This window comes from Symphalangus syndactylus, chromosome X (genome assembly GCF_028878055.3).
Source record: "Symphalangus syndactylus isolate Jambi chromosome X, NHGRI_mSymSyn1-v2.1_pri, whole genome shotgun sequence".
Taxonomy (NCBI): domain Eukaryota; kingdom Metazoa; phylum Chordata; class Mammalia; order Primates; family Hylobatidae; genus Symphalangus; species Symphalangus syndactylus.
In genome coordinates, this window is record NC_072447.2 from 80,552,311 (window position 1) to 80,579,589 (window position 27,279).

Below are 27,279 nucleotides of genomic sequence, written 5' to 3' on the forward strand. Positions count from 1 at the left end.
AACCCGAGCCAACGTTTACAAGTCGAGTGATTTTATGTAGAAATCTAGAATTCCATCTTCTCTTGAAAAAACAGTCAATTTGGCCAGCATGAGTCGCTATCCCTGCATGGCAACAATTGCCTGGAGCCAAGCAGCAGCTGCCCACTTACGCAGAGCATACACCGTCAGTTTGGCCAGAGCCCATCGGGCCTGCTCTACTCATTTACATGATCTGCTTGATCCTACAGGCATTGCCACTTATGGCCCTCTGGGCAACTGGAAACAGTCTATGCCAGGCAGAGGGTAGGTACTTAATTGCTCAATGAATAAATATCCTACTCTTTCTCTTCTACCATTTTCTTATCTAGCCATGTTAGGAAATCCCAGTTATTGGATAAGGTGATTCTCACTTTGAAACATGAATTGAACAAATCGGTTAGAGTCGCGATAGTCTGGGTTACACTGTGGTAACAAACAACCCGTACATCACAGTGCCTTATAACAACAACAGTTTATTATTTGTTCACGTACATAAACCTAGACACAAAGTGAAAACATCTTCATGTTTCCACATGCATGGGTGTACACATGGGTGCACAGGTATGTCAGCAATCACAAGACGAATAAAAACTCTGGCATATGAACTCACACAGAACCCCACTGAGAGACTGATCAACTTAGATTGCACAATCCTGTCTTTATGAGACAGAAAAAGGCCCCAGCATCCAAAAGAGTAAGGAATAGAGGTACAAGAATATCCACCCTCAGCCAAGGAATTGCCCCATATAATAAAAAGCTTATAAAACACCTGAAGGCTTTAAAAAAAGATGTTAAGCGTTTTGGACGTTAACCATTTTGCACATTCAGAAACTGGATACCAAATAGGCAGTGCTCTATTGAGGCCTCCTCCTCTGGGTTCCTAGCTCAAGAGGGAGATGCACCCCAGATGTCCAATAGGCAGCGAGATGGAGCTGGCTGGCCTGGGGCGGAGAGAGGGGCTGGGAGGCTGGAATCCTTTATCTCCAGCAGGAGCTGTGGACAGAAAGGAAGGGGCCAGAGCCAGGTCACATCCACATCCCCTTCCAGATCTACTCTTTTTATGCGTCCCGCCCAACCAAAGATTTGTCACCTGGACTGTTGCATAGACCTCTTCCTCTCTGATTTCCCCATCTCCCATCTTGCCTCCCCCAATCCTTCCATCAAAGCCACCACAACTCTTTTTGTCAAGCTCAGGGTCTCTGAAATTCTTCTCCCCAGCTCAGAAAACGTTCCCTGGCTCCTCACTACCCACAGTTGCTGGTCCAGCCTCCTCAGCCTGACCTGTCAGAGCTCTGTGATTGGTATCCTCTCCAGCCTCATCCCTTTCTGTTCCAGCAGTCCCTCCAGGGGTGTTTCTTCACTGGCACGCCATGCTCCGTTCACCGTTTGGACCTGGGAATGCCTAGCCTTACCTCCCAGCCTCCCCAGTTGTTTATCCCCCCCTCGGAGCTCCTCCAGCCCCTCCTCTCTGGGCACATCGTTAAAATCTGGCCACAAAACACAGCTTGCAAGGGCATCCAGGCTCCACATCTAGATTGGAAGCTCCCGGAAGGCAGAGACCAGACCTCCTTCCAGACCAAGCCCCTTATCACCTCTGTATGTCCTCCCCAGACCACAGTAGGCCACAGGGGGCTGAGCATAGACCCTGAGCATAGAAAGTCAAGAGGGCCAGTTCTTCCACTTGACACGCTGCACGCATATCAGAGAGGGCAAGTCCCTGCGACTCTCAGGGCCTCAGCTTCCTTCTTTCTTGACATCAGGGCACTGAACGCTTGCTGTTGCGCACAAAGCTCAATAAACCGAAGATTCACTAAACAGCCCTCAACCACCATCTCGGGAGTCATACTGAGGAGCTTGGGTGCCTGGCCCCAAGGAGATTCAACTTACTGACTCTGATTTTTCAGTTAGAACCTGCTTACCACAACGACCCCCATTCCCCAGCTATTCCCACCCTGTGTTCTCCTTTCAGGGAGCAGGCTACCTGGTGGGTTGCAAGGCTGGTGCAGGGAGATGGAGTCAGGAGGGGCCTGGACAGAGTTTCTCAGAGTCAGCAGAGCCTCAGCGGCCTCCAGCTTCCGCTGCCACTCTGAGTGGGCAGAAACCAAAGCCTGGTCAGAGACTTTGGGGACCTGCAAAGGAAAGCGCGTGAGAGAATAGGCACTGGGAAGCTACACCTCTTCCCAATACGACAAGTGCCCCTTCAGCCCCCTGTTCCCTCAACCTCCTCCCCCACCCCCACCAAGGCCTTCTGCTCTTCCCATCCACTAAACTCCGCCCGTCCCAGCGTTCTGGACCCCACTACTTTCCCAGGACCTGTGGCTGCAGTAGAAGAGGGTCAAGGGTGGCACAGGGCTGGAGGATCAGAGTTGAGCATCTAGAAACAAGGAAAGGAGAGGCCAGGGGATTAAATCCGCTGGCGGACACATACTACCAGTAGACAGAAAGAGGGGCAGGATTTTGCAGTATCTGGATGTGAGAATCCCAATGCCTGCTGGACCATTAGTCATTGTGGCTGGGGCAAGTCCCTGCTCCTGCTTGGCCAGGTTTCTTTTCCATACCTCTTTTTCCTGACAGGGACGCTTATTCCTACCAGCTCTTGCCTCCCAGGGCAATGGTGAAAATCACGGGAAATTACAGGTGTCTGTGTTTTAATTTGCAAAACACCTGGAGAGATGTGATTACTGTCCCTGTTCGGGGACTGATTCTCACTTCCATATTGCCCAGTCCCCATGGGTCTTGAAGGGTCTCCAGGAAGCTTTCTCTGACGGCCTCTGGGCTTTGCCCTGGGCCTCTGTGGCCCTCGCCAGCACGGACCCCACCTTTCAGCAGGACCTTCTACCCCATCCACCTGTTTCATGTGGCATAACAACCCCCATTTGTCGAAGCCCTACTATGTGGCAGGCCTTGTGCCAGTTCTCTTTTCAATGCTATGGGTATAGAATATTGTCCTCAGTACCGCCATAGGGAAATGGAGGTTCAGACACATAAAATCACTTGTCCAAAGTCTCACAAATAGAAAATAGCAAAGCTAGGAGAGCCCTGTCCTTGCCCGTTAGTATTAGATGCTGCCTTGCCCTCCTCCTCCTTCTCCTCCTCCTCCTCCTCCTCCTCCTCCTCCTCCTCTCCCACCTCCTCGTCCCCCTCCACCTTCTCCTCCTCCTCCTCCCCCTCTTCCTCTTCCATCTCCCATGGCATCAAGGACAAGGTTAGGCACACAAGACACAACCTGCTCCATGGTCCTCACGCTACTCACATGCTGGGCAGGGCAGGGGCCCTGTGGGGATCCCCAGAAGGAGAAAGCAGTTGCTGCTCCAAGGTCGCTGGAGTACAGGGCAGAGACAAAGGTTCTGGGGCCTGGCCAAGCAGCAGAGCCCCTTGGGAGCTCCCCTGCGGGGACAGAGAGCACAGGTTGCAGTCAGGTACCAGGCCGGCCATGGAGAGAGGAGGTGTGGACATGTTTTAGGACGAGGATAGGAGCCTAGAATGTCAGAGCTCTGAAGACCTTGAAGACCAGGCAGTCTTGCCTTTCATTCTGCAACTGGGGAAACTGAGGCCCAGGGAGGAGAAGTGATATTTCCCAAGGTCACATGGTGAGCTGGTGATAGGATTGGAGATGAAACCCATGTCCTTGGGACACAGTGAAAGATGTCTGGACAGTGCCTGGGTGGGAGCCTACCCGACTGGTCACCGACTCTCCTTACCTCCTCCGGGGCTGTGAAGATGTGGGTCTCGGGCTGCAGCATGTTGTTCTCCTTCCCAGCTGTGAAAGACCAGGAACAGCTTTGGTGAGTCTTTCCCCCAATCCCACCCCACTTCACCCCACCTCCAGTCTCAGGTCTCATCTCACCATGGAGCTCTTCGATTCCCCTGTCCCCCAGCTCTCTCCTCCCTACAAACACTTGGTAGATAACATTGGTGACATTTTGCACCTGGGCACACTAAGGTCCAGGGAGCAACTTGCCCCAGGTCGCACTGCAATTCTGTGACAGGACTGGTGACAGAACTACTCATGCTTCCTCCACCCAAACTCTGGCTCCCTCCCTTGCCAGAAACACTCACTGAGGACTCCTGCTCTGATGGTCAAATTCCTGACACGGATGGGAGCTTTGGGAGGGGCAGCCATACTCCTTATTGGTCCTTGAGCCAGGTGTCTCTTTGATCGTGCCTGCTGCTCCCTCTTCAAGGCACTCACAGCAGGCAAGACCCTGAGGCGTTCTCTGAAGTAAAGGATTGCAGGGCTAAGATTAGTCCCATTTAGAGGAGGTCTGGCCCCCCCGCATCTCAGACACCATACTCATGAGAAGAGGGCACAGTTGTGACACTCGCAGGCCTGGAAGAGGCAGAAATGCTTGTGGCCCCTGATTTGGGCAGTGATACCGTGGTTGTGGCAGCGGTCACAGCAACCTATAGCTCTTCTGGGGCCAAGTTCAGTCCCCCATGGGGCTCCAGTCTGACGCCCTGTGGTGCATTCAGAGTTAGAGCGGCAGCAGGGTGCAGCAGGTATTTATTTGTCCTCAGTACATCCATAGGGAAATGGAGGTTCAGACACATGGGATCCACGCTTCTAGGGTCAGGAGCGGAGGTCAGAATGGCCACATGATCCCCTACCCCCAGCGTACTTCCTCTGCCCTTGGAAAACCCTATCTGAGGTGGCTGAATGCTCCTTCTGCATCCTTCTCACCGCTGGAATCAGATTGCCTTCCCTCCCCTTCTTCTCCCCTGGTTTTCGCCAGCCTTCACTGCGACCTCCTTGCTCATGTTGCCTCCTTCCCAGAAGCCCCACTCACACATAGCCCCTTCCCAAGAAACTCTTGGAATGGATCCCATACCCATTCAATGCAGTCATTATTCTCCTCGCTTACCGTCACTTCACCATAGACCCCACTTTCAGGCATGCACATGCACTCCCGTGCCCTCTTCCACCATTACTACACCCCCTTCTTGTGTATCATCCTGCACTCTGCCAAACCCAAGTATTATTCCTGGCGTCCACTTCACCAATTCTCTTCCGAACCTCCTGCATTCATTCACTCCCCACACAGGATTTTGTGCCACCACCACTCAATTCCACTGTCAGTCTCTTCTATGCCCTGTATTCAATTTTCCCCTCACATTTCATGCTGATTCATGCTGAATTTTTTCCTTGTACTCCACCTTACACTTAATTATTCCCTTGCTCCCCCTTTGGGCTGATTTCCCTCTAGTATCCCATGAAATCATATTGTTCTCCTGGATCCCTGGCCCTCTTTCAGTTACTAATTTCATGCATCCCTTCATGCATCCCCTTGATTCTTTTTTTTTTGGAGACGGAGTTTCACTTTTGTTACCCAGGCTGGAGTGCGATGGTGTGATCTCGGCTCACCGCAACCTCTGCCTCCCGGGTTCAAGTGATTCTCCTGCCTCATCCTCCCGAGTAGCTGGGATTACAGGTGCCTGTCACCACGCCTGGCTAAGTTTTTGTGGTTTTTTTTTTTCTTTTTTTTTTTTTTTTTTGAGACGGAGTCTCTCTCTGTCGCCCAGGAGGGAGTGCAGTGGCGCAATCTCGGCTCACTGCAAGCTCCGCCTCCCGGGTTCACGCCATTCTCCTGCCTCAGCCTCCCGCGTAGCTGGTACTACAGGTGCCCGTCATCACGCCCGGCTAATTTTTTTGTATTTTTAGTAGAGACGGGGTTTCACCGTGTTAGCCAGGATGGTCTCGATCTCCTGACCTCGTGATCTGCCCGCCTCGGCCTCCCAAAGTGCTGGGATTACAGGCGTGAGCCACTGGGCCCGGCCGATTCCCTTGATTCTTCATTCAGCAGGTACCTGCTGAGCCTCCTATGAAGTGTCAGGTTCTGATCTAGCCACTAGGGAACTCCTCAGTGCAGTAGTGTTTCTCTTGGACTGACACACCTTTTCTGCTTTCACGCAAACCCACACATTCCCTCCACAGCCTCCTCAAAATCTTCCATAATCCTCTGCACACTTCAACATTTGTGCTTGAGCACACCATCTCCCCCCACCCCCACCCCACCCCACACACGCAGTCCCGCCACCCTGGAGTGCACCACTTCCTCAGGAAGCCCAATCATCCATCCACTCCCTCCCGGACCTCTGAATCAAAAGCAATCCCATGCATGAGTCCTGCCTCATTGGCCAAAGGCCAGGGCTCAGGGGGCTGGAGCAAGGAGTCCTCCCAAAAGGGGTTCCGGGAGAGCTAAGGGTGCGATGGGACATCAGGAGCAGATGGGGGTTCCCTGCTGAGGTAGCAGAGAGGGGAAGGGGTTGGGAATCTGGCTCAGGAGGGTGGGAGGAAATAAGAGGCGTGGAGAACGAGGACCTAATTCTCATGTCAGCCTGTGGTTGCCTCAGCCTCCAGCAAGTCAGAACCAGTCAGACGGTCTGAGGGAAGATCCAGCTTCTGCTTCCCTTCCCGCCCTTGCCACAAAGGCCCATGAGCTCTTGCGCTGCCTTTGACCTCCCGCCGCTGTGGCTGGCGACCAATGAACCTCGAGATCTCTTGACGCTCACGTTCTGAGGTCACGCCCCCATCACCTCCCGGTAGCTTCTCCTGCTCCCTGTGCTAGGTCAGTCAAGAAATCCTGAAGTGATCGTTGAGCTTTATGCTCCCCAAGGCTTGTTTCCCAGATTAGTCTCCCTTTGGGTGTGAAATATTTTGTGTGCGTGCATTTTTAACTCATGTACTTGGTATTTTGTAGTTTATCTTTTAAAAATTCAGCATGTGATTAAAGATCGATCCGTATTTCTATGCCGCGGCTTCCCAGTCGGTGGTGACTTTGCAACCCCCAGGGAACAATGCTTGGAGACACTTTCGTCCATATTTGTGTGTCTCTGTTTATGAACTCCCTGTTCTGTTCCACAGATAAATGTGTCTATTCCTGTACCACTACTAAATTGTCTTAAATTTTTTCACTTCATAATACATCTTGACATCTGCTAGGGCAAGTCCCTGCATGGTGTTCATCATCTCCAAACACATCTTTGCTATTCTTTGCTTTTTTGTCCTTCTGCATGAATTAGTATGCAATGTCAAGTCTCCGCAGACTCAGTCGTAACAGCTTTGGACTGCATTTTCACTGAATCTATGGATCAGTTAGGGGGAGAATCTACTATCTGTAGAATACTCAGCCTTCCTGTTCATCAACTTGGGATGTCTCCACTTACGTGGGTCCTTAATGTTTTAATCTTTCAGTTCAGTTTTTAGTTTCATCTTTTGTATATTTAGATCTTGCACATCATTTATTGTATGTATTCCAAGATACTGTAGATTGTTGCTGTTCTTGTACTTGATGTCTGTTTAAAAGGACAATTTCTATTTGGATCTAATTTACAGAAATGCCTTTAACTTTTAAAAACGTGACTTGATCTTAAAGTCTGTCAACATGCTAAACTCTATAGTAGGCGTTCTGGGATTATCTGTGAGTTTATGCATAGTAGAAATAGAATTGAAGTTATGGGGGTTTTTTGTTTGTATTTTTTGGTTTTTTGGTTGGTTGGCTCTTTGTTTTTTAACAGCGCTGGCTAGGAAATTTAGTACAAGATCTAATAGCGACAGCAAAATTGGGCTTCTTTGGGTTGTTCCGGATTTTAAAAGGAATGCTGCCAGCATTTCCATATTAATATTGTTTCCTTGTGTTTTCCTTAACTTTTCCTTTCCTTTCCTTTCCTTTCCTTTCCTTTCCTTTCCTTTCCTTTCCTTTCCCTTCCCTTCCCTTCCCTTCCTTTCCTTTCTGTTCTTTCCTTTCCTCCTTCCTTCCTTCCTTTCTTCTTCCTCTCTCCCTACACCACACCACCTCCACCCCCGCATGTCTTACGCCTTTTGTCCTTCTGCATAAATCAGCATGCAATTTCAAGTTTCCCAAGAACTCGGTTGTAACAGATTTGGATTGCATTTTCACTGAATCTGTGGATCAGTTATGGGAGAATCCACTATCTCTAGAATACCCAGCCTAGGTAACTTCTAGGTTTTTTCCAAAACCTTCAGCAAAGTTTAACTTATAATCCAAAACGTTAAAGAATCATAAATGTATATCTTAATCAGTTTTCTTTCTTTCTTTTTTCTTTCTTTCTTTCTTTTTCTTTCTTTCTTTCTCCCTTTCTCTCTCTCTTTTTCTTTCTCCTTCCTTCCTTCCTCCCTCCCTTCCACCCACCCTTCCTTCCTTGCTTCCTTCCTCCCTCCCTCCCACCCACCCTTCCTTCCTTCCTTCCTTCCTTCCTTCCTTCCTTCCTTCTTCCTTCCTTGGGTTGCTTTCTTTATTTGATTTGTAAACAAAGAAGAAACAAAAAGCAGCCCCTCACTCTGTCACCCAGGCTGCTGAAGTGCAGTGTCGTGATCTTGGCTCACTGCAACCTCCACCTCCTGGGCTCAAGCAATCCTCCTGCCTCAGCCTCCCAAGTACTTGGAACTACAAGCACACGCCACCATCCCCAGCTAATTTTCCTATATTTTGTAGAGACGAGGTTTCTCCATGTTGCCCAGGCTATCGTGAACTCCTGGGCCCAAGCAGTCCACCCGACAAAAGTGCTGGGATTATAGATGTGAGCCACCAAGCCAGGCCTCTTAATGAGTTTTCAAAAATTAAATATACACATGCAATTAGTATCTAAAACAGGCAACAAAATATATGAGCAACACACAAACCTCTCTCGGGTCCCTTTCCAGTTACAGCTTTGCTAATGTCAAACCAGCTTTCCTCTCCCATAGTAAATGTAACTTAGCTATGGTGTATTAATTGTTTTGTATATGGTACATTAGAGCAGTGGTCCTAAAACACTAGCTTGCATCAGAATCACCCAGAGGGCTTGATAAAACAAAGATTTCTGAGCTCTGTATCTATATTCTCAGACGACAAGATCTGGGGTGGGACCCAGGGTTTGCTTTGCTTTGCTTTGCTTTGCTTTGCTTTTTCTCTTTGCTTTGCTTTGCTTTTTCTCTTTGCTTTGCTTTTTGTTTTTCTTTTCTTTTCTTTTCTTTTCTTTTCTTTTCTTTTTTCTTTTTTTTTTTGACGGAGTTTCGACAAACCTTGTTGCCCAGGTTTCAGTGCAGTGGTGCGATCTCGGCTCACCGCAAACTCCGCCACCCGGGTTCAAGTGATTCTCCTGCCTCAGCCTCCCGAGTAGCTGGGATTACAGGCATTCACCACCACGCCCGGTTAATTTTGTATTTTCAGTAGAGACAGGGTTTCTCCATGTTGGTCAGGCTGGTCTCGAACTCCTGACCTCAGGTGATCCACCCGCCTGGGCCTCCCAAAGTGCTGGGATTACAGGCGTGAGCCACCACGCTCGGCTGAGTTTTCTTATCAAACACGTTTCCCGGTGATGCTAACACTGCTGGTAGGGGACCGCATTTTGAGAACGACAGCACAAGAGAGGATAACATAAGGAACCTCCAAATATCCATCTCCCAACTGCAACCATTAACGACTCATGGCCAATCACATTTCATACATATCCTCTCCTCTCCCCCTCCTCCAGATTATTTTCAAGCAAATATCAGAAATCAAAAAAGTACAAAAATCATACGTGGATATCTTAATGTATCTTATTTGATTTGTAAACATTTCAGTGCATAACTCTAAATATGAGGAATCTATTTTCCTCAACGTTTTATTTTGAAAATACACAAAGCTGAGGGGGTAATACAATGAACAATCTTATGCCTAGATTCACATTATCTCATTGCTTTATCTCTCCGTCATTTTTTTTTCTTGCCTAACCACATAACAGTTCCAAACACTTCACCCAGTTACTTCAGCATGCACCTCCTGAACACTAGAATGTACTCCTATGAAACCACAGTGCCGTTATCACGTTGAAGAAATGTAACAATGAAGGGGTAATATTATCCAAGTTCACATGCAGTTCATATTTAACTTTCACCAAATGTCCCAATAATATCCTTTTGAAAGACTTTTTGGGGGATCAACAATCCAGTCAAGCATGGTACACTGCACATAGTTGTCATGTCTCTTTAGTGTCCTCTAATTGCAAACAGTACCCCAACCAATTTTTTAAACCTTCCATGACGATGACATTTTTTCCAGAGCCGAGGCCTGTTGTCTTGTAAAGTGTCCCACAACACGGGCTGGCCTGATATTTGCCTCTTGTTTATATTTATGTTTGACAGTTTGGGTACGAATATTAAGAAGGTGATGAGCAGTTCACATTATGTCACATCTGGAGGCCCCTAATGCCAGTTTCTCTAGTTATCGGTGATGCTGTTTGTATTCATCAGTTTTACCACTTAACTAAGGTATTTTTCAGACAGAGTACCACATTGGGAAGGTACTTCTCTCCCTTTGTGATTAATAAGTAGTCTGTCATGATATTTCGATGACATGCGGATATTCTGCTCTCCCACAAAATTTTACCTCTTGGCCTTAGTATTCATTCAGGGCTCTTGCCTGATTTGATTGTTACTTTGTTGGTTAAAAAACGGTGATTTCTCTAATTCTATAATTCATTTCTGCTTTTATGGATGGGCATTTTGATGTAAAAAAAGCTCATCTCACCCCCTCCCCCACCTCGTTGTTGTTGATGTTGCACTTGCTGTGGCAGAGAAAGAGCACAAGCTGTTTATTCGTTTTGTTGAAAGAAATGTAAAGAGAATAAACTGGACAATATTAAGAGAAATGTAGGCAAATACATGATGAATTTGATAAGAATTTTCCTTCTAACAGTCTAATCAGATTGACAAAATTCGTTGCCTGAAATTAGAATTAATTGGTCAGCAATAGCAAAAAAGGCAGTTTGTGATAATTATTAAGAGGATCTGAGGTTATTAATTTGGCCAACTAAAAAATGGCTTGGATCTTGTAGAAGACACACACACACACACATTTTTGGTGGAGACATCGTAAAAAGGTATTGTTATTTCAGTTACATAACGCATAACAGAAAATTATGAGACCATATATAATATTTTACAAAACGCAGAAGGCCTTCACCTAAGTCGCCACTCAAATGTCCATGTAACACAAGACCTTTCTAACCGTATGGGAGAATAATTGATTCAAAGTCTGAAAAACTTCAACTACCTTACTTTTAGCATTGCATGAATCGTGGGAAATTTTGTCTCCAAGAACTTTCCAATTTGCAAAGACATGCTCGTAGCATGAAAAATTGAACTCATAGTGCAGTTATTTAGGTATCATGTCTGCCTCTTAGAAAGGAAATTGAGCTAATTGTGAAAGACATTGCAGAAACTAGTTTCTATGATGAAAGACAGGGATCTGGCTGCTAGTTCAAAATTCAAATTTCGTCGTGATTTAAATCAAGAGTCCGATGTTTCTTTTATTTCTTCTTTCCATTGTACGATTCATATTGAAAACATAAGGGCTTAGCTTCCGAAAGTCAACTATATGAAAAGTTTCGTAACTATACTTATCAAAGTCATTCGGTAAATATACACAAAGGCAGTGAATCATCATAGGCTTATTTTTGCAGTCTTTATTGAGTTGTGTATGTCTTACTGGTCTTCTTAAAGACCTCGGTTTTTATTTATTGATTTTCTCTATTATTTTTCGGGTTTCCATTTCATTGATTGTTTTACGTATCTTTCACATTTCCTTCCTTCTGCCTCTTTTGCTCCTCTTTTTCTAGTTTAGTGTGGTGACATCATAGATTACTGCTTTGATAATTTTCCATTTGTCTAATGGAAGCACTTAGTGGCATAAATTTTCCTTTCAGCGATGCTTTAGCTTTGCACCACAGATGTTGACATGTTTTATAATCATTTCCATTCAGTTCAATTCACTTTCTGAAGTCCTGGAAGATTTAGTCTTCAGTATTCTTTTCATTTAAATTGGCCAATAAATATTGCATATATTTGTGGTGTACAACATGATGTTTTGATAATAAGCACACACTGTGAAATGGCTAAATCAAGGTAATTACCATATGCATTACCTCACATACTTACCATTTTTTGTGTGTGGTGAGAACACCTAAAAACTACTCTCAGCAAATTTCAAGTACACAGCATATTCTTATTAACTATAGTCATCAGGGTGTAGAATAGATCTTTTGAAATTATTCCTCCTGTCTAGCTGAAATTTTGTACCCTTTGGTCAACATCTCCCCCACTCCCCCAAACTCCAGCCTCTGGTAACCACCATTCCACTCGCTACCTCTAAAAGATCGACTTTTTCACCTTCCACACATGGAAATGCCGTGTGTTGTTGGAAACGCCATGATTTCCTTCTTTTATATGGCAGAACAGTATTCCATTGTGTATATAGACCACACTTTCTTTATTCGTTAATCCGCTGATGAACGCTTAGGTTCATTGTAAATCTTGGCTATTGTGAATAGTGATGCAGTGAAGATGGGAGTGCAGATATCTCTTTGACATGCTGATTTCATACCTTTTGAATGTAGTCCCAGAATTGGGAAGGCCAGGTCATATGGTAGTTCTATTTTAACTTTATGAGGAACCTTCATACTGTTTTCCATAATGGCTCTCCCGGTTTACATCTGGAAGATTTTCTCTTTAGCCCATGGATTGAGTGGCATCCTTAACGCTGAGTGGTGGTGAAAATCCTGACATCATCCCAGCAGGGACAAAGAGGGGCGTCTCCTTATGGCCTGGTGGGGGTATATGTTGGAGATCTCCACATAATCCTGCTGATATGACAGTGCGAAGGGGCCCTCGTCTCTGCCCATGGAAATGAATGTGGAAGTCTACGCTCCCCACTAGATCTTTGCTGGCATGAGTGGGGAAGGGGCCACAGAGTTTTCTGAGGTGTTCCACTGGAGTAGAGCAGTTATTGTGAAAAATATTTTCTGTCTTGTTTGGCTGCCTCTTTTCTGATCCTCAGGCTAGGAAGAACAGGCTTTTGTAGGTTTATTTCTTTGTTTCTTCACTTGTTTTGTTTCGTTTCGTTTCGTTTTACCTGTGCATTTTGGCATTCCCCAGTAGCTGGTTTCTTCAGCTCCAAGTCTGGGGTATATCAGGCAAAAACAAAACCCGAGGAACTCACCACCGTGTCGTTCTGAGGTCCCCAGTTGGTCTTCTTTCTTCTCTCCATTTCCAGCCTTGTGTTTGTTTTATATATAGTGTCTAGAATTTTAAGTGGTACCTGGTGGGAAGAATAGGGAAATGTACAACTACACCATCTTTCCAGAAGCAGCAGTCTCTATAAATTTATTTTATTTAAAAAAGCAAATAATAATTACATATATTTATGGGGCACAATACGATGTTTTGATATATGTATATACAATGTGGAATGATTAAACGAAGCTAATTAGCATATCCATCTCCTCACCTACCTATCATTCTTTTGTGGCGAGAACGTTTACAATCTACTCTTTTAGCAGTTTAAAAATGTGTAATACATTATTTTTAACTAGAAACGCTGCGCAATAGATCACTAAAGCTTCTTGCTCCTAACTGGAACTTTGTACTCTTTGACCAACATCTTCCCTTGCCGTATCCCCCGCAAGCCCCGCCACCCCCAGCCTCTGGCAACCATCATTCTACTCTCTGCTTCTATTAGATCAACTTTTTAAGGCCGGGCGCGGTGGCTCACGCTTGTAATCCCAGCACTTTGGGAGGCCGAGGCGGGCGGATCACGAGGTCAGGGGATCGAGACCACAGTGAAACCCCGTCTCTACTAAAAAATACAAAAAATTAGCCGGGCGTGGTGGCGGGCGCCTGTAGTCCCAGCTACTCGGAGAGGCTGAGGCAGGAGAATGGCGTGAACCCGGGGGGTGGAGCTTGCAGTGAGCCGAGATTGTGCCACTGCACTCCAGCCTGGGCGACAGAGCCAGGCTCCGACTCAAAAAAAAAAAAAAAGTTTTAGGATTCCACATGAGTGAGATCATGTGGTATTTGTCCTCTTTTTTTTTTCTTTTATTTTTTTATTTGACACATAGTAGTTGTGCATATTTACGAGGTACAGAGTGTTATTTTGATACATCTATTCAATGTGTAATGACTATACCAGAGTAATTAGGGTATCCATCACCTCAAACATTTATCATTCCTTTGTGCTGGAAACATTCAAAATCCCCTCCTCCAGCTTTTTCTTAACATATACTATATGATACTGTTAACTATATTCAACCTACAGTGCTATAGAACACTAGAACTTATTCCTCCTATCGATCTGTAATATTGTATCCATTAGCCAACCTCTCTCTATCCTCCCCTCCCCTCTATACTTCCCAGCCTCTAGTAACCACAATTCTACTCTCTACTTCTATGAGCCCAGTTTCCTTCAGCTTCCACATATGAGTGAGAACGTGTGGTATTTGTCTTGCTGTGCCTACCTTGTGTCACTTAACCTAAAATCCTCCAGGTTCATTCATGCTGCCTCGAATGACAGGACTTCATTGTTTCTGGTAGCTGAATAATGTTCTATTGTACGTAGATACCACATTTTCTTTATCCACTCATGTCGACGGACGCTTAGGTTGATTCTGTATCTTAGCTATTGTGAGTAGTGCTGCAATAAACATGGGGAAGCAAATCTTTCTTTGATATACTGACTTCCTTTCTTTTGGATAAATACTCAGTTGAGGGACTGTTGGATCATATGGTAGCTCTGTTTTTAGTTTGTTGAGAAACCTCCGTACTGTTTTCCATGATGTCTGCACTAATTTACACTCAGACCAACAATGTGTAAGAACTCCCCTTTCTTCACATCCTCGCCAAAACTTATCTTTTTGTCTTCTTCATAATGGCCATTCTAACTGGGGTGAGAGGATATGTCATGGTAGTTTGGACTTGCATTTCCCTGAGGATTAGTGAGGTTGAGCAATTTTCCATAAACTTCTTGGCGACTTGTATGTCTTCTTTTGAGAAATGTCTATTCCGATCCTTTGCTCATTTTTAATAGTGTTATTTAGGGGAGTTTTGCTGTTGAGTTCTTTGAACGTCTAGTGTATTCTGGATATCAGTCTCTTATCGGGCGATTACTTTGTAAGTATCTTCTCCCATTCTACAGGTTGTCTCCTCACTCTATTGATTGTTTCCTTTGCTATACAGAAGCTTTTTAGTTTTAGATGGTCCCATTTGCGTATTTTTGCTTTTGCTGCCTGTGCTTTTGTAGTCTTACCCATAAAATATTTGCCCTACTAGAACAATGCCCTGCAGCTTTTCTCCTTTGTTATTTTTACAGTTTCAAGTCTTCCATTTAAGCCTTTAAGTTTCTACAACAATATCACGGTGTCTTGGTTACTATAGCCTTATAGTATATTTTGAAGTCAGGCAGAGTGATGCCGCCAGCTTTGTTTGTTTGCTTCCCCCAACCCCTCAGGATTTCTTTGTTTATTTGAGGTCTCTTGGGGTCCCATATGAATTTTAGGATATTTTTTCTATCTCTGTAAAAAATATCATTGGTATTTTGGGCGGGATTGCACTGAATCTGTAGATTGCTTTGGGTAATATGCTCATTTAAGCAATTTTCATTCTTCTAATCCATAAGCATGGAATGCCTTGCCATTATTTTGTGTCCTCTTCAATTTTTTTTATCAGTGTCTTGAAGTTTTCATTGTGGAGATCTATCACATCCTTGGTCACATTTATTCCTAGATACTTTGTTTGTTTTGTAGCTATTGTAAATGGGGTTGCCCTTTTTTTTTAAATTTTACTTTAAGTTCGGAGATACATGTGCAGAACGTGCAGGTTTGTTACGTAAGTATACATGTGCCGTGTGCCGTGGTGGTGTGCTGCACCTATCAACCCATCATCTAGGTTTTAAGCCCCGCATGCATTAGGTATTTGTCCTAATGCCCTCCTTCCCCTTGCTCCCCACCCCCCAACAGGCCCCAGTGTGTGATGTTCCCCTCCCTGCGTCCATGTGTTCTCATTGTTCAGCTCCCACCTATGAGTGAGAACATGCGGTGTTTGGTTTTCTGTTTCTGTGTTGGTTTGCTGAGAATGATGGCTTCCAGCTTCACCCATGTCCCCGCAAAGGACATGGACTCAGTCTTTCTTATGGCTGCAGGGGTTACTCTCTTGATTTCCTTTTCTGCTGGTTCATTATTGGTGCATAGAAGCACTACTGATTTTCGTATGTAGATTTTGTATCCTGCAACTCTATTGAATTTGTTTATCAGTTCTAAGAGTTTTTGGGGAGTCTTTAGGTTTTTCTGTCTATCTGATCACGTCATCTGTGAAGGGGTGCAATTTGACGTCCTTTCTTTCCATTTGGATGTCATTTATTTCCTTCTGGTGCCTAATTGCTCCGGTAGGACGTTCAGTACTATGTTAAATAAGAGTAGTGAAAGTGGGCATCCTTCTCTTGTTCCTGTTCTTGGAGAAAAGGCTTTCAGCTTTTCCCCATTCAGTATGATGTGGGTTAGTTTTATATATAGCCTTTTATTATGTTGAGGTATATTCCATTTGTACCTAATTTGTTGAGAGCTTTTATCATGAAGTGACACTGCATTTTGTCCAACACTTTTTCTGCATCTACTGAGCTGATCATATCATTTTCGATCTTTGTTCTGTTGATGAGACAGATCATATTTATTGATTTGTGTGTGTTGAACCATCCTTGCATTTCTGGGATAGATCCCAATTGATCATGGTGTATTATGTTTTTGAGGTGCTGTTGGATCCAGTTTGTTAGTATTTTGTTGAAGATTTTTGCACCTGTGTTCATCAGGGACACTGGCCGGCAGCTTTCTCTATTTCGTTTGTCTTTGTCTGGTCTGGGCATCAGGGTAATGCTGGCCTTATAGAACGAATTAGGAAGAAATCCCTCCTCTTCCCCCGCCCCCTCCCCCTCCCCCTCCCCCACCCCTCCTGCCCTCCCCAACCCCCATCGCCACAGAAACAGCCAGGCAGGCAGTCTTGGGAAGGAGGGGCAAACACGGGGGCATGTGGTTCAGATGCACCTTGCTCCCATGGCAATGGCAGCGGGGCCTGTGTTGGGCACATGAGCGTGTCTGGACTCCACTATCTCCCGGCCCAGCAGACAGTAGGAGCTGCGGCCGCTTAGGGCAGGACACAGAGCCTTGGGGGTGGGCACCTAGAGCCATGTTTTCCTGCAGCTGCCCAGCACACTGAAGCCTTTTGGGCTCCACACAGGTTCAAGCAGTGCCTCTGCATCTTCTCCCTGCAGCTTTACCTGCCAGCCCAAAGGGAACTTCTGTGTCTAGGATCTCAGAGGTCCACAGCAGGAATGTGGTGCCTTAGGATTCCTTCACTCACCGCTTCCTCGGGTCCAGTCTGTGTCCAGGGGCCAGTCGTGGCACCCGGCAATACCAAACAGGCAGTCCCGCTTCCTCCCTCTTCCACCACAGTGTCTTCCATTGCCCCTTTATTGAATTCCCATGTTTTCTCTCAAAAGATGTGTTTGAAGTGTGCAGATTTACTTAATATTTTGCTTCCTCTCTGGGGAAGAGGCACATCCCAGCTGCATTTGGTCAACCATCTTTATTCCCAATCAAAATAAGCAATTCTGTCTGATAAAGCCATTGAAAAAAATGCAAGAGAACACTAAGAAAAGAAAAGCACATATGTTGAATAGATATTTTTAATGGTATTGGTATTTGAAAGACTCCCACATATATCAAGAATATTTAAGGAACTCTATCATATGCAAACTGCCAGATTTTTGGATTGAAAAAATAATAATTCAGAAAATTTTCAGTCTTTAATTCTGGATTTTTCCCCAATTCCTAAGGTATATCCACCTCCATTGAGTTAATACTCAGAAAGGTATATTTCATCTTTAATAACCAAAAATGAGTACTCCTGTGAAAGCTGTTAAAATGACAATCAGGAAATTCAGTAAATGTGGCAAATTGGCCATTATGTAAGTGCATTAATTGGAGGAGAATTGATTGTGTTGTCACCTAGCATCACTAAGCATATCAGGGAGAGTCATGAACACGGAGGATCTCTCTCCCTGGTCACTTTACATCCGCGGAAGCACAGGGGAAAAGCAGCTCACCGTTGGTCAGGTGAGGCAACTGGATTCCAAATCTCTTAATTTGGGTCACTAAAACAGACTGGGTGTTTATGGCATTAAGAGGTTGCTCACAGGGAGAGCTGGCAAAATGGCCAAATAGGAACAGCTCTGGTCTGCAGCTCCCAGAGAGATCGACGCAGAAGGCAGGTGATTTCTGCATTTCTAACTGAAGTATCCAGTTCATCTCGTTGGTACTGGATGGACAGTGGGTGCAGCCCACAGAGGGCAAGCCAGAGCAGGGTGGGGTGTCGCCTCACCAGGGAAGCACCATGGGTTGGGGGGCGGGGGGAAGCTGTGATAGACTGTACGGGGAGGAACGGTACATTCCAGCCCAGATACTGCACTCTTCCCATGGTCTTCACAAACGGCAGACCAGGAGATTCCCTCCAGTGCCTGGCTCAGCGGGTCCCACCCGCACGGAGCTCCAGAAGCTAAGATCCACTGGCTTGAAATTCTCGCTGCTAACACAGGGGTCTGAGGTCGACCTGGGACGCTCCAGCTTGGTGGGGGGAGGAGCGTCTGCCACTGCTGAGGCTTGAGTCGGCAGTTTTACCCTCACTGTGTAATGGGAAGTTTGAACTGGGCGGAGTCCACCGCAGCTCAGCAAGGATGACTGCCTCTCTAGTTTCCTCCTCTCTAAGCAGGGCATCTCCGAAAAAAAGGCAGCATCCCCAGGCAGGGACTTTTAGATAAAACCCCCATCTCCCTGGGACAGAGCACCTGGGGGAAGGGGCGGCTGTGGGCACAGCTTCAGCAGACTTAAACGTCCCTGCCTGACAGCTTTGAAGAGAGCAGCAGTTCTTCCAGCACAGTGTTCGGGCTGTGATAAGGGAAGGACTGCCTCCTCAAGTGGGTCCCTGGCCCCCCTGTATCCTGACTGGGAGACACCTCCCAGTAGGGTCCAACAGACACCTCATACAGGAGAGCTCTGGCTGGCATGTGGGGGCTGCCCCTCTGGGACGAAACTTCCAGAGGAAGGACCAGGCAGCAATCTTTGCTGTTCTGCAGCTTCCGTTGGTGATACCCAGGCAAACAGGGTCTGTAGTGGACCTCCAGCAAACTCCAGCAGACCTGCAGCAGAGGGGCCTGACTGTTAGAAGGAAAACTAACAAACAGAAAGGAACAGTATCAACATCAACAAAAAGGACATCCACTCAGAGACCCCATCCGAAGGTCACCAACATCAAGGACCAAAGGTAGATAAATCCACGAAGATGTGGAGAAACCAGCGCAAAAAGCCTGAAAATTCCAAAAACCAGAACACCTCTTCTCCTCCAAAGGATCACAACTCCTCACCATCAAGGGAACAAAACTGGACGGAGAATGAGTTTGACTAATTGACCGAAGTAGGCTTCAGAAGGTGGGTAATAACAAACTCCTCCAAGCTAAAGGAGCATGTTCTAACCCAACGCAAGGAAGCTAAGAACCTTGAAAAAGGGTTCGACGAATTGCTAACTAGGAAAACCAGTTTAGAGAAGAACACGGATGACCTGATGGAGCTGAAAAATACAGCATGAGAACTTTGTGAAGCATACACAAGTATCAATATCCAAATCAATCAAGTGGAAGAAAGGATATCAGAGATTGAAGATCAACTCAATGAAATAAAGCGAGAAGACAAGATTAGAGAAAAAAGAGTGAAAAGAAATGAACAAAGCCTCCAAGAAATATGGGACTATGTGAAAAGACCAAACCTACGTTTGATGGGTGTACCTGAAGGTGACGGGGAGAATGGAACCAAGTTGGAAAACACTCTTCAGGATATTATCCAAGAGAACTTCCCCAACCTAACAAGACAGGCCAACATTCAAATTCGGGAAATACAGGGAACACCACAAAGATATTCCTCGAGAAGAGCAAACCCAAGACACATAATCGTCAGATTCACCAAGGTTGAAATGAAGGAAGAAAATGTTAAGTGTAGCCAGAGAGAAAGGTCGGGTTACCCACAAAGAGAATCGCATCAGACCAACAGCGGATCTCTCTGAAGAAACCCTACAAGCCAGAAGAGAGTGGGGCTCAATATTCAACATTCTTACAGAAAAGGATTTTCAACCCAGAATTTCATATCCAGCCAAACTAAGCTTCATAAGTGAAGGAGAAATAAAATCCTTTACAGACAAGCAAATGCTGAGAGATTTGGTCACCACCAGGCCCCCCTTACAAGAGCTCCCGAGGGAAGCACTCAACACAGAAAGGAACGACTGGTATCAGCCACTGCAAAAACATGCCAAATTGTAAAGAACATTGACGCTATGAAGAAACTGCATCAACTAACAGGCAAAATAACCAGCTAGCATCCTATTGACAGGATCGAATTCACACATAACAACATTAACCTTAAATGTAAACGGGCTAAGTGCCCCACTTAAAAGACACAGACTGGCAAATTGGATAAAGAGTCAGGACCCATCGGTGTGCTGTATTCAGGAGACCCATCTCACGGGCAAAAACACACATAGGCTCAAAATAAAGGGATGGAGGAAGATTTACCAAGTAAATGGAAAGCAAAGAAAAGCAGGGGTTGCAATCCTAGTCTCTGATGAAACGGACTTTAAACCAACGAGGATCAAAAGAGACAAAGAAGGGCATTACATAATGGTAAAGGGATCAACGCAACAAGAAGAGCTAACTATCCTAAATGCATACGCACCCAATGCCAGAGCAACCAGCCTCATAAGGCAAGTTCTTAGAGACCTACAAAGAGACTTAGACTCCCACACAATAATAGTGGGCGAAGCAGACCTAACAGACATCTACAGAACTCTCCACCTGAAATCAACGGAATATACATTCTTCTCAGCACCCCATCGCACTTATTCTAAAACTGACCACATAATTGGAAGTAAAACACTCCTCAGCAAATGCAAAAAAAAACAAAAAAAATGGAAATAATAACAAACTCTCTAACAGACGGCGGTGCAATCAAATTAGAACTCAGAATTAAGAAACTCACTCAAAACTGCACAACTACGTGGAAACTGAACAACCTGTTCCTGAGTGACTACTGGGTCAATAACGAAATGAAGGCAGAAATAAAGATGTTCTTTGAAACCAATGAGAACAAAGACACAATGTACTAGAATCTCTGGGACACATTTAAAGCAGTGTGTAGAGGGAAATTCATAGCACTAAATGCCCACAAGAGAAAGCAGGACAGATCTCAAATCGACACTGTAACATCACAATTAAAAGAACTAGAGAAGCAAGAACAAACAAATTCAAAAGCTAGCAGAAGACAAGAAATAACTAAGATCAAAGCAGAACTGAAGGAGATACAGACACAAAAAAAAATTCAAAAAATCAATGAATCCAAGATCTGGTTTTTTGAAAAGATCAACAAAATACGTAGACCACTAGCCAGACTAATAAAGAAGAAAAGAGAGAAGAATCAAATAGATGCAATAAAAAATGATAAAGGGGACATCACCACTGATCCTACAGTAATACAAACTACCATCAGAGAATACTATAGACACTTCTACACAAATAAACTAGAAAATCTCGAAGAAATCGATAAATTCCTGGACACATACACCCTCCCAAGACTAAATGAGGAAGAAGTCAAATCTCTGAATAGACCAATAACAAGTTCTGAAATTGAGGCAGTAATTAATAGCCTACCAACCCAAACATGTCCAGGACCAGACAGATTCACAGCCGAATTCTACCAGAGGTACAAAGAGGAGCTGGTACCATTCCTTCTGAAATGATTCCAAACAATAGAAAAAGAGGGAAACCTCCTGAACTCATTTTATGAGGCCAGCATCACCCTGATACCAAAACCTGGCAGAGACACAACAAAAAAAGGAAATTTCAGGCCAATATCCCTGACGAAAATCGATGCGAAAATCCTCAACAAAATACTGGCTAAACCAAATACAGCAGCACATCAAAAAGCTTGTCCATCACGATCAAGTCGGCTTCATCCCTGGGATGGAAGGCTGCTTCAACATACACGAATCAATAAATGTAATCAATCACATAAACGGAACCAATGACAAAAACCACATGATTATCTCAACAGATGCAGAAAAGGTCTTCAACAAAATTCAACAGCGCTTCATGCTAAAAACTCTGAATAAACTAGGTATTCATGGAACGTATCTCAAAATAATAAGAGCTATTTATGAGAAACCCAGAGCCAATATCATACTGAATGGGTGAAAACTGAAAGCATTCCCTTTGAAAACTGGCACAAGACAAGGATGCCCTCTCTCACCACTCCTATTCAACATAATATTGGAAGATCTGGCCAGGAAAATCAGGCGAGAGAAAGAAATAAAGGGTATTCAATTAGGAAAAGAGGAAGTCAAATTGTCTCTGTTTGCAGATGACACGACTGTATGTTTAGAAAACCCCATCCTCTCAGCCCAAAATCTCCTTCAGCCGATAAGCAACTTCAGCAAAATCTCAGGATACAAAATCAATGTCCAAAAATCACAAGCATTCCTACACACCCATAACAGACAAACAGAGAGCCAACTCATGAGTGAACTCCCAATCACAATTGCTACTAAGAGAATAAAATACCTAGGAATACAACTTACAAGGGATATGAAGGACCTCTTCAAGGAGAACTACAAACCACTGCTCAAGGAAATAAAAGAGGACACAAACACATGGAAGAACATTCCATGCTCATGGATAGGAAGAATCAATATTGTGAAAATGGCCATACTGCCCAAAGTAATTTATAGATTCGATGCTATCCCCACTGACTTTCTTCACAGAATTGGAAAAAACTACTTTAAACTTCACGTGGAACCAAAAAAGAGGCCACATAACCAAGACAATCCTAAGCCAAAAGAACAAAGCTGGAGGCGTCAGGCTACCTGACTTCAAACTAGACTTCAAGGCTACAGTAACCAAAACAGCACGGTACTGGTAGCAAAACAGATATACAGAACAATGGAACAGAACAGAGGCCTCCAAAATAACACCACACGTCTACAACCATCTGATCTTTGATAAACCTGACAAAAACAAGCAATGGAGAAAAGATTTCCTATTTAATAAGTGGTGCTGGGAAAACTGGCTAGCCATATGCAGAAAGCTGAAACTGGATCCCTTCCTTACACCTTATACAAAAATTAACTCAAGATGGATTAAAAAGTTAAACATACGACCTAAAACCATAAAAATCCTAGAAGAAAACCTAGGCAGTACCATTCAGGACATAGGCATGGGCAAAGATTTCATGACTAAAACACCAAAATCAACGGCGACAAAAGCCAAAATTGACAAATGGGATCTAATTAAACGAAAGAGCTTCTGCACAGCAAAAGGAACTGTCATCAGAGGGAACAGGCAACCTACAGAATGGGAGAAAATTTTTGCACTCTATCCACCTGACAAAGGGCTAACATCCGGGATCTACAAATAAGTTAGACAAATTTACAAGGAAAAAAACCACCCCATCAAAAAGTGGGCAAAGGATATGAACACACACTTCTCAAAAGAAGACATTTATGCAGCCAACAAACATATGGAAAAATGCTCATCATCACTGATCATTAGAGAAATGCAAATCAAAACCACAGTGAGATACCATCCAACACCAGTTAGAACAGCAGTCATTAAAAAGTCAGGAAACATCAGATGCTGGAGAGGATGTGGAGAAACAGGAACGCTTTTACACTGTTGGTGGGAGTGTAAATTAGTTCAACCATTGTGGAAGACAGTGTGGCGATTCCTCAAGGATCTAGAACTAGCGATCTTGACCCAGCAATCCCATTAGTGGGTATATACCCAAAGGATTATAAATCATTCCACTCTAAAGACACATGTACACGTATGTTTATTGTGGCACTGTTCACAATAGCAAAGACTTGGAACCAACCCAAATGCCCATCAATGATAGACTGGATAAAGAAAATCTGGCACACGTACACCATGGAATACTATGCAGCCATAAAAAAGGGTGAGTTAATGTCCTTTGCAGGGACATGGATGAAGCTGGAAGCCATCATTCTCAGCAAACTAACACAAGAACAGAGAATCAAACACCGCATGTTCTCACTCGTAAGTGGGAGTCGAACAATGAGAACACATGGACACAGGGAGGGGAACATAACACACCGGGTCCTGTCAGGGGGTGGGGGGCTGGGGGAGGGATAGCATTAGGAGAAATACCTAATGTAGATGACGGGTTGATGGGTGCAGCAAACCACCATGGCACATGTATACCTATGTAACAAACCTGCACGTTCTGTACATGTACCCCAGAACTTAAAGTATAATAAAAATAAAAATACAAAAAGACGTTGCTCAATAGTAACTAAACCTAATATTTTTTGAAGCATTAGCTAGCTGCCGGATAGTGCACCACATGCTTTACACGTATTGTCATCTTTAATTCCTGCAATCCCTTTAGTCTTATCCTCAGTTTTGCAAGTTAGGAATCTGAGGTTGAGGGAAGCTAAGTAATTTATCCATGGTCACGGGAAAGAAAGTGGCAGAGCCTGGATTCAGAGTAAAATTTGTCTGACTCTTAAACATTATACTGTCATTTGAAGGCTCTTGGGAACTTTTCAGAGTATTCTGGTGCCTTGGATAAACATGCCTGAAAAGTTCCCAAGCATGTTTATCCAAGGCACCAGAATACTCTGAGAAGTCACACCCTCAACAAACAGGTTATGAGTAAGTTAGCAGCTTCAGTTCAAAGGATTTCAGAGACAGGTTATTCTATGTAAACTCAAGTCTTAGGTTACCAACAGGATCCTTGATCAATGACCATGTGATATTTGTTGATATGCAGAGGTTGATTCAAAAGGAGAGGGATGGAGTTATATTTCCATGCTGTGGTGTAAAGAGCAGTCTCTTGGGTCCCTGCTGCTTTCTACCCAAAGGCCGATTAATAACTGCCCAGGTGGTGGGCTGCATCAATATAAATCAAGCCGTTTCAGTGGAAAATCCTAGACTGGTGCTAAGGAGTTATTCAAAACCAAGCCCAGTTGTTGAAATAAATTTCAGTTTCTAGCTCTTCATATGGGAGATCTCTGCAGCACCTCATCTGCACTCTTACTCACTGAGGCTCCCAGCCACTTCTGAAGTGGCTAGGAATAAAACTAGTTGTGACGAGAGATACTAGCCAGGCTGCTGCCAAATATGCAGATAAAAGCCCGGTTATATTTAAGACACGGTGGCCCAAAACAGCCCACATCCTTGATCCTCCATCCCTGCCCCCATCTTACTGAATTAAGGTATAATTTGGTGACGAGATGCAGGCTTGGTGATCACAAGGCTTTAAATGTTTTGGTTAAATGGAATCTACTTGAGAATGACAACTTTGAGATCAAAGGTGATGAGCTATACATCTTTGCTTCTAGAGCTCCGGTTGTGGTCCCTTTCACGTGGTCGGTAACCCATAAAGTGATTATTGAGAGATACGTAAGTTCCAAGCACAGAGGACCACCTAACAACAAACACCCTCATGGATAGGTATGATGAAAACTCGTTCAGAGAGTCAGCAACATCAACGATGTAAGGACCTCTGAAAATTCTCCCCTTCGTAAATGCAATGAGAAAACTGGCAAAAATGGTCAAAATGAATGTTTTCGGAAACGTGCAAATTCACCTAAAGCTGAGGGGCAACCTTGACACAGCAAAGAAAGAAAATTGCTACAAAGAAAATAAAATACCTAGGAATACAACTCACAAGGGATGTGAAGGACCTCTTCAAGGAGAACTACAAAGCACCGCTCAAGGAAATAAGAGAGGACACAAATGGAAGAACGTTCCATGCTCATGGATAGGAAGAATCAATATCGTGAAAATGGTACACATTTTCTCTGTACACATGGACACAGAGAGGGGAAGGACACACACCAGGACCTGTTGGGGGGTAGGGGATGAGGGGAGGCAACTTAGAGGATGGGTCAATAGGTGCAGCAGACCACCATGGCACACGTGTACTTATGTAACAAACCCGCACGTTCTGCACATGTATCCCGTTAATTTTTTAGAAGAAATAAAGAAAAATAAAAATTAAAGAAAAGAAGAAAGAAAATAAGACATTTAAAAGCTGAGGGAAATTTTTTAAGCACACTCTTCTAATAACTACATATAATTAATCGGTAATCATCCCTAAAGACCTTGTTAAGGTTAAAAGAATGGTTATGTGGAGGCTTTTTTAAACCGAATTTGTAAATCATAAAGAAAACTTCAGTCTTCAATAGATTTACTGGTTAGCAGTATCATACATTTAAAGAAAACATAGTAGTAGTCCCAAAAGAACACTTTTAGAAAATACAGGACGGAACACTTTCCAGTTCATTTTATGATGGCAGCATTACTTTTATTTAAAAAAAAAATAGAAAAAAGATACCAGAAGAAAAAAAAGTACTACAAACCAGTGTTCCTAATGAACACAGATACAAAACTCCTCGATAAAATTTTAGCAACTTGAATCCAATAATATATGAAAAAAAAAATCTATTACCAAGCACAGTCTGTCCTGGGAATGTAAGGTCATTTTACCATTAAAATTCCGTGAATATATTTCACCATATTAATGGAATAAAAGAAAAGAACATCTATTATCCAGATATATAACAGAAAAGTAATTTGATAACGTAAAACACCCATTCATGACCAAAAAACCCAAACCACTTGATAAGTACATAAAGCAACGTCCTCAACCTAATAAAGTACTCCTACAAAAAACCTGCAGCTGGCACCATGCCTAATGGTGAAATACTGAATGCTTCTCCCACAAGACTAAAAATAAGGCAGACTCTTCCTATGTGTTTACAATTATCCTTGAGGTCCCAGCTAGTGCAATGAGCCAAGGAAAATAAATAAAAGGCATACAGATTGAATAGGAAGGAATAAAAAAACTCTCCATTTACAAATAGCATGATAGTTTATATACAAAATACTAAGGAATGCGGGGATAAACATCTCCTAGACCTAACAAGTCACATAACAAAGTTACAAGACAGAAACTCAACGTGCAAAAACCGACTGTATTTCAACATACTGGGAACAAATAATTGGAGATGACATTATTTAAAATGTCATTTATAATTACAGCAAAACAAATGAGGTATCTATTGAGAATTTTAATGTAATATGTGAAAGACCTGAATGCAGACCACTATAAAATACTGGAGAGAGAAAGTGAAGACCTAAATAAACAGAGATATATAATGTTCACTGATCAGAAGACTCAGGTTAAGATGTCAATTCTCAAGTAATTGATCTATAGCCTCACCATAATCATAATTTAAGTGAAGAACTGTTTCTCAAAAGTTATCTATAAATGCAAACGACATAGAAGATCCAAAGCCATTTGGAAAAGAACAAACATGAAGGACTTACATCACCAAAG

General features: G+C 43.9%; 1 protein-coding gene across 2 annotated transcripts in view; it reads right to left on the reverse strand.

The window, feature by feature from the left end:
* Positions 1–473: 473 nt before the first annotated feature.
* LOC129475701 (doublesex- and mab-3-related transcription factor C1) overlaps positions 474–27,279 on the reverse strand; it is a 28,579-nt gene continuing 1,773 nt past the window's right edge. Inside the window, exons 1-7 of one of the 2 annotated variants that reach the window (XM_055267944.2) lie at positions 6,338–8,135; positions 4,078–4,235; positions 3,720–3,778; positions 3,272–3,405; positions 2,332–2,392; positions 2,000–2,147; positions 474–1,011 (exon numbers count right to left, since the gene is read on the reverse strand). In XM_055267944.2, the coding sequence (XP_055123919.1) occupies positions 899–1,011; positions 2,000–2,147; positions 2,332–2,392; positions 3,272–3,405; positions 3,720–3,778; positions 4,078–4,235; positions 6,338–6,348 (684 nt within the window). In that variant the 5' untranslated portion in view covers positions 6,349–8,135 and the 3' untranslated portion in view covers positions 474–898. Of the gene's footprint in view, positions 1,012–1,999; positions 2,148–2,331; positions 2,393–3,271; positions 3,406–3,719; positions 3,779–4,077; positions 4,236–6,337; positions 8,136–27,279 lie in introns of those variants that run through there. The other variant, XM_055267945.2, reaches the window with a different exon arrangement.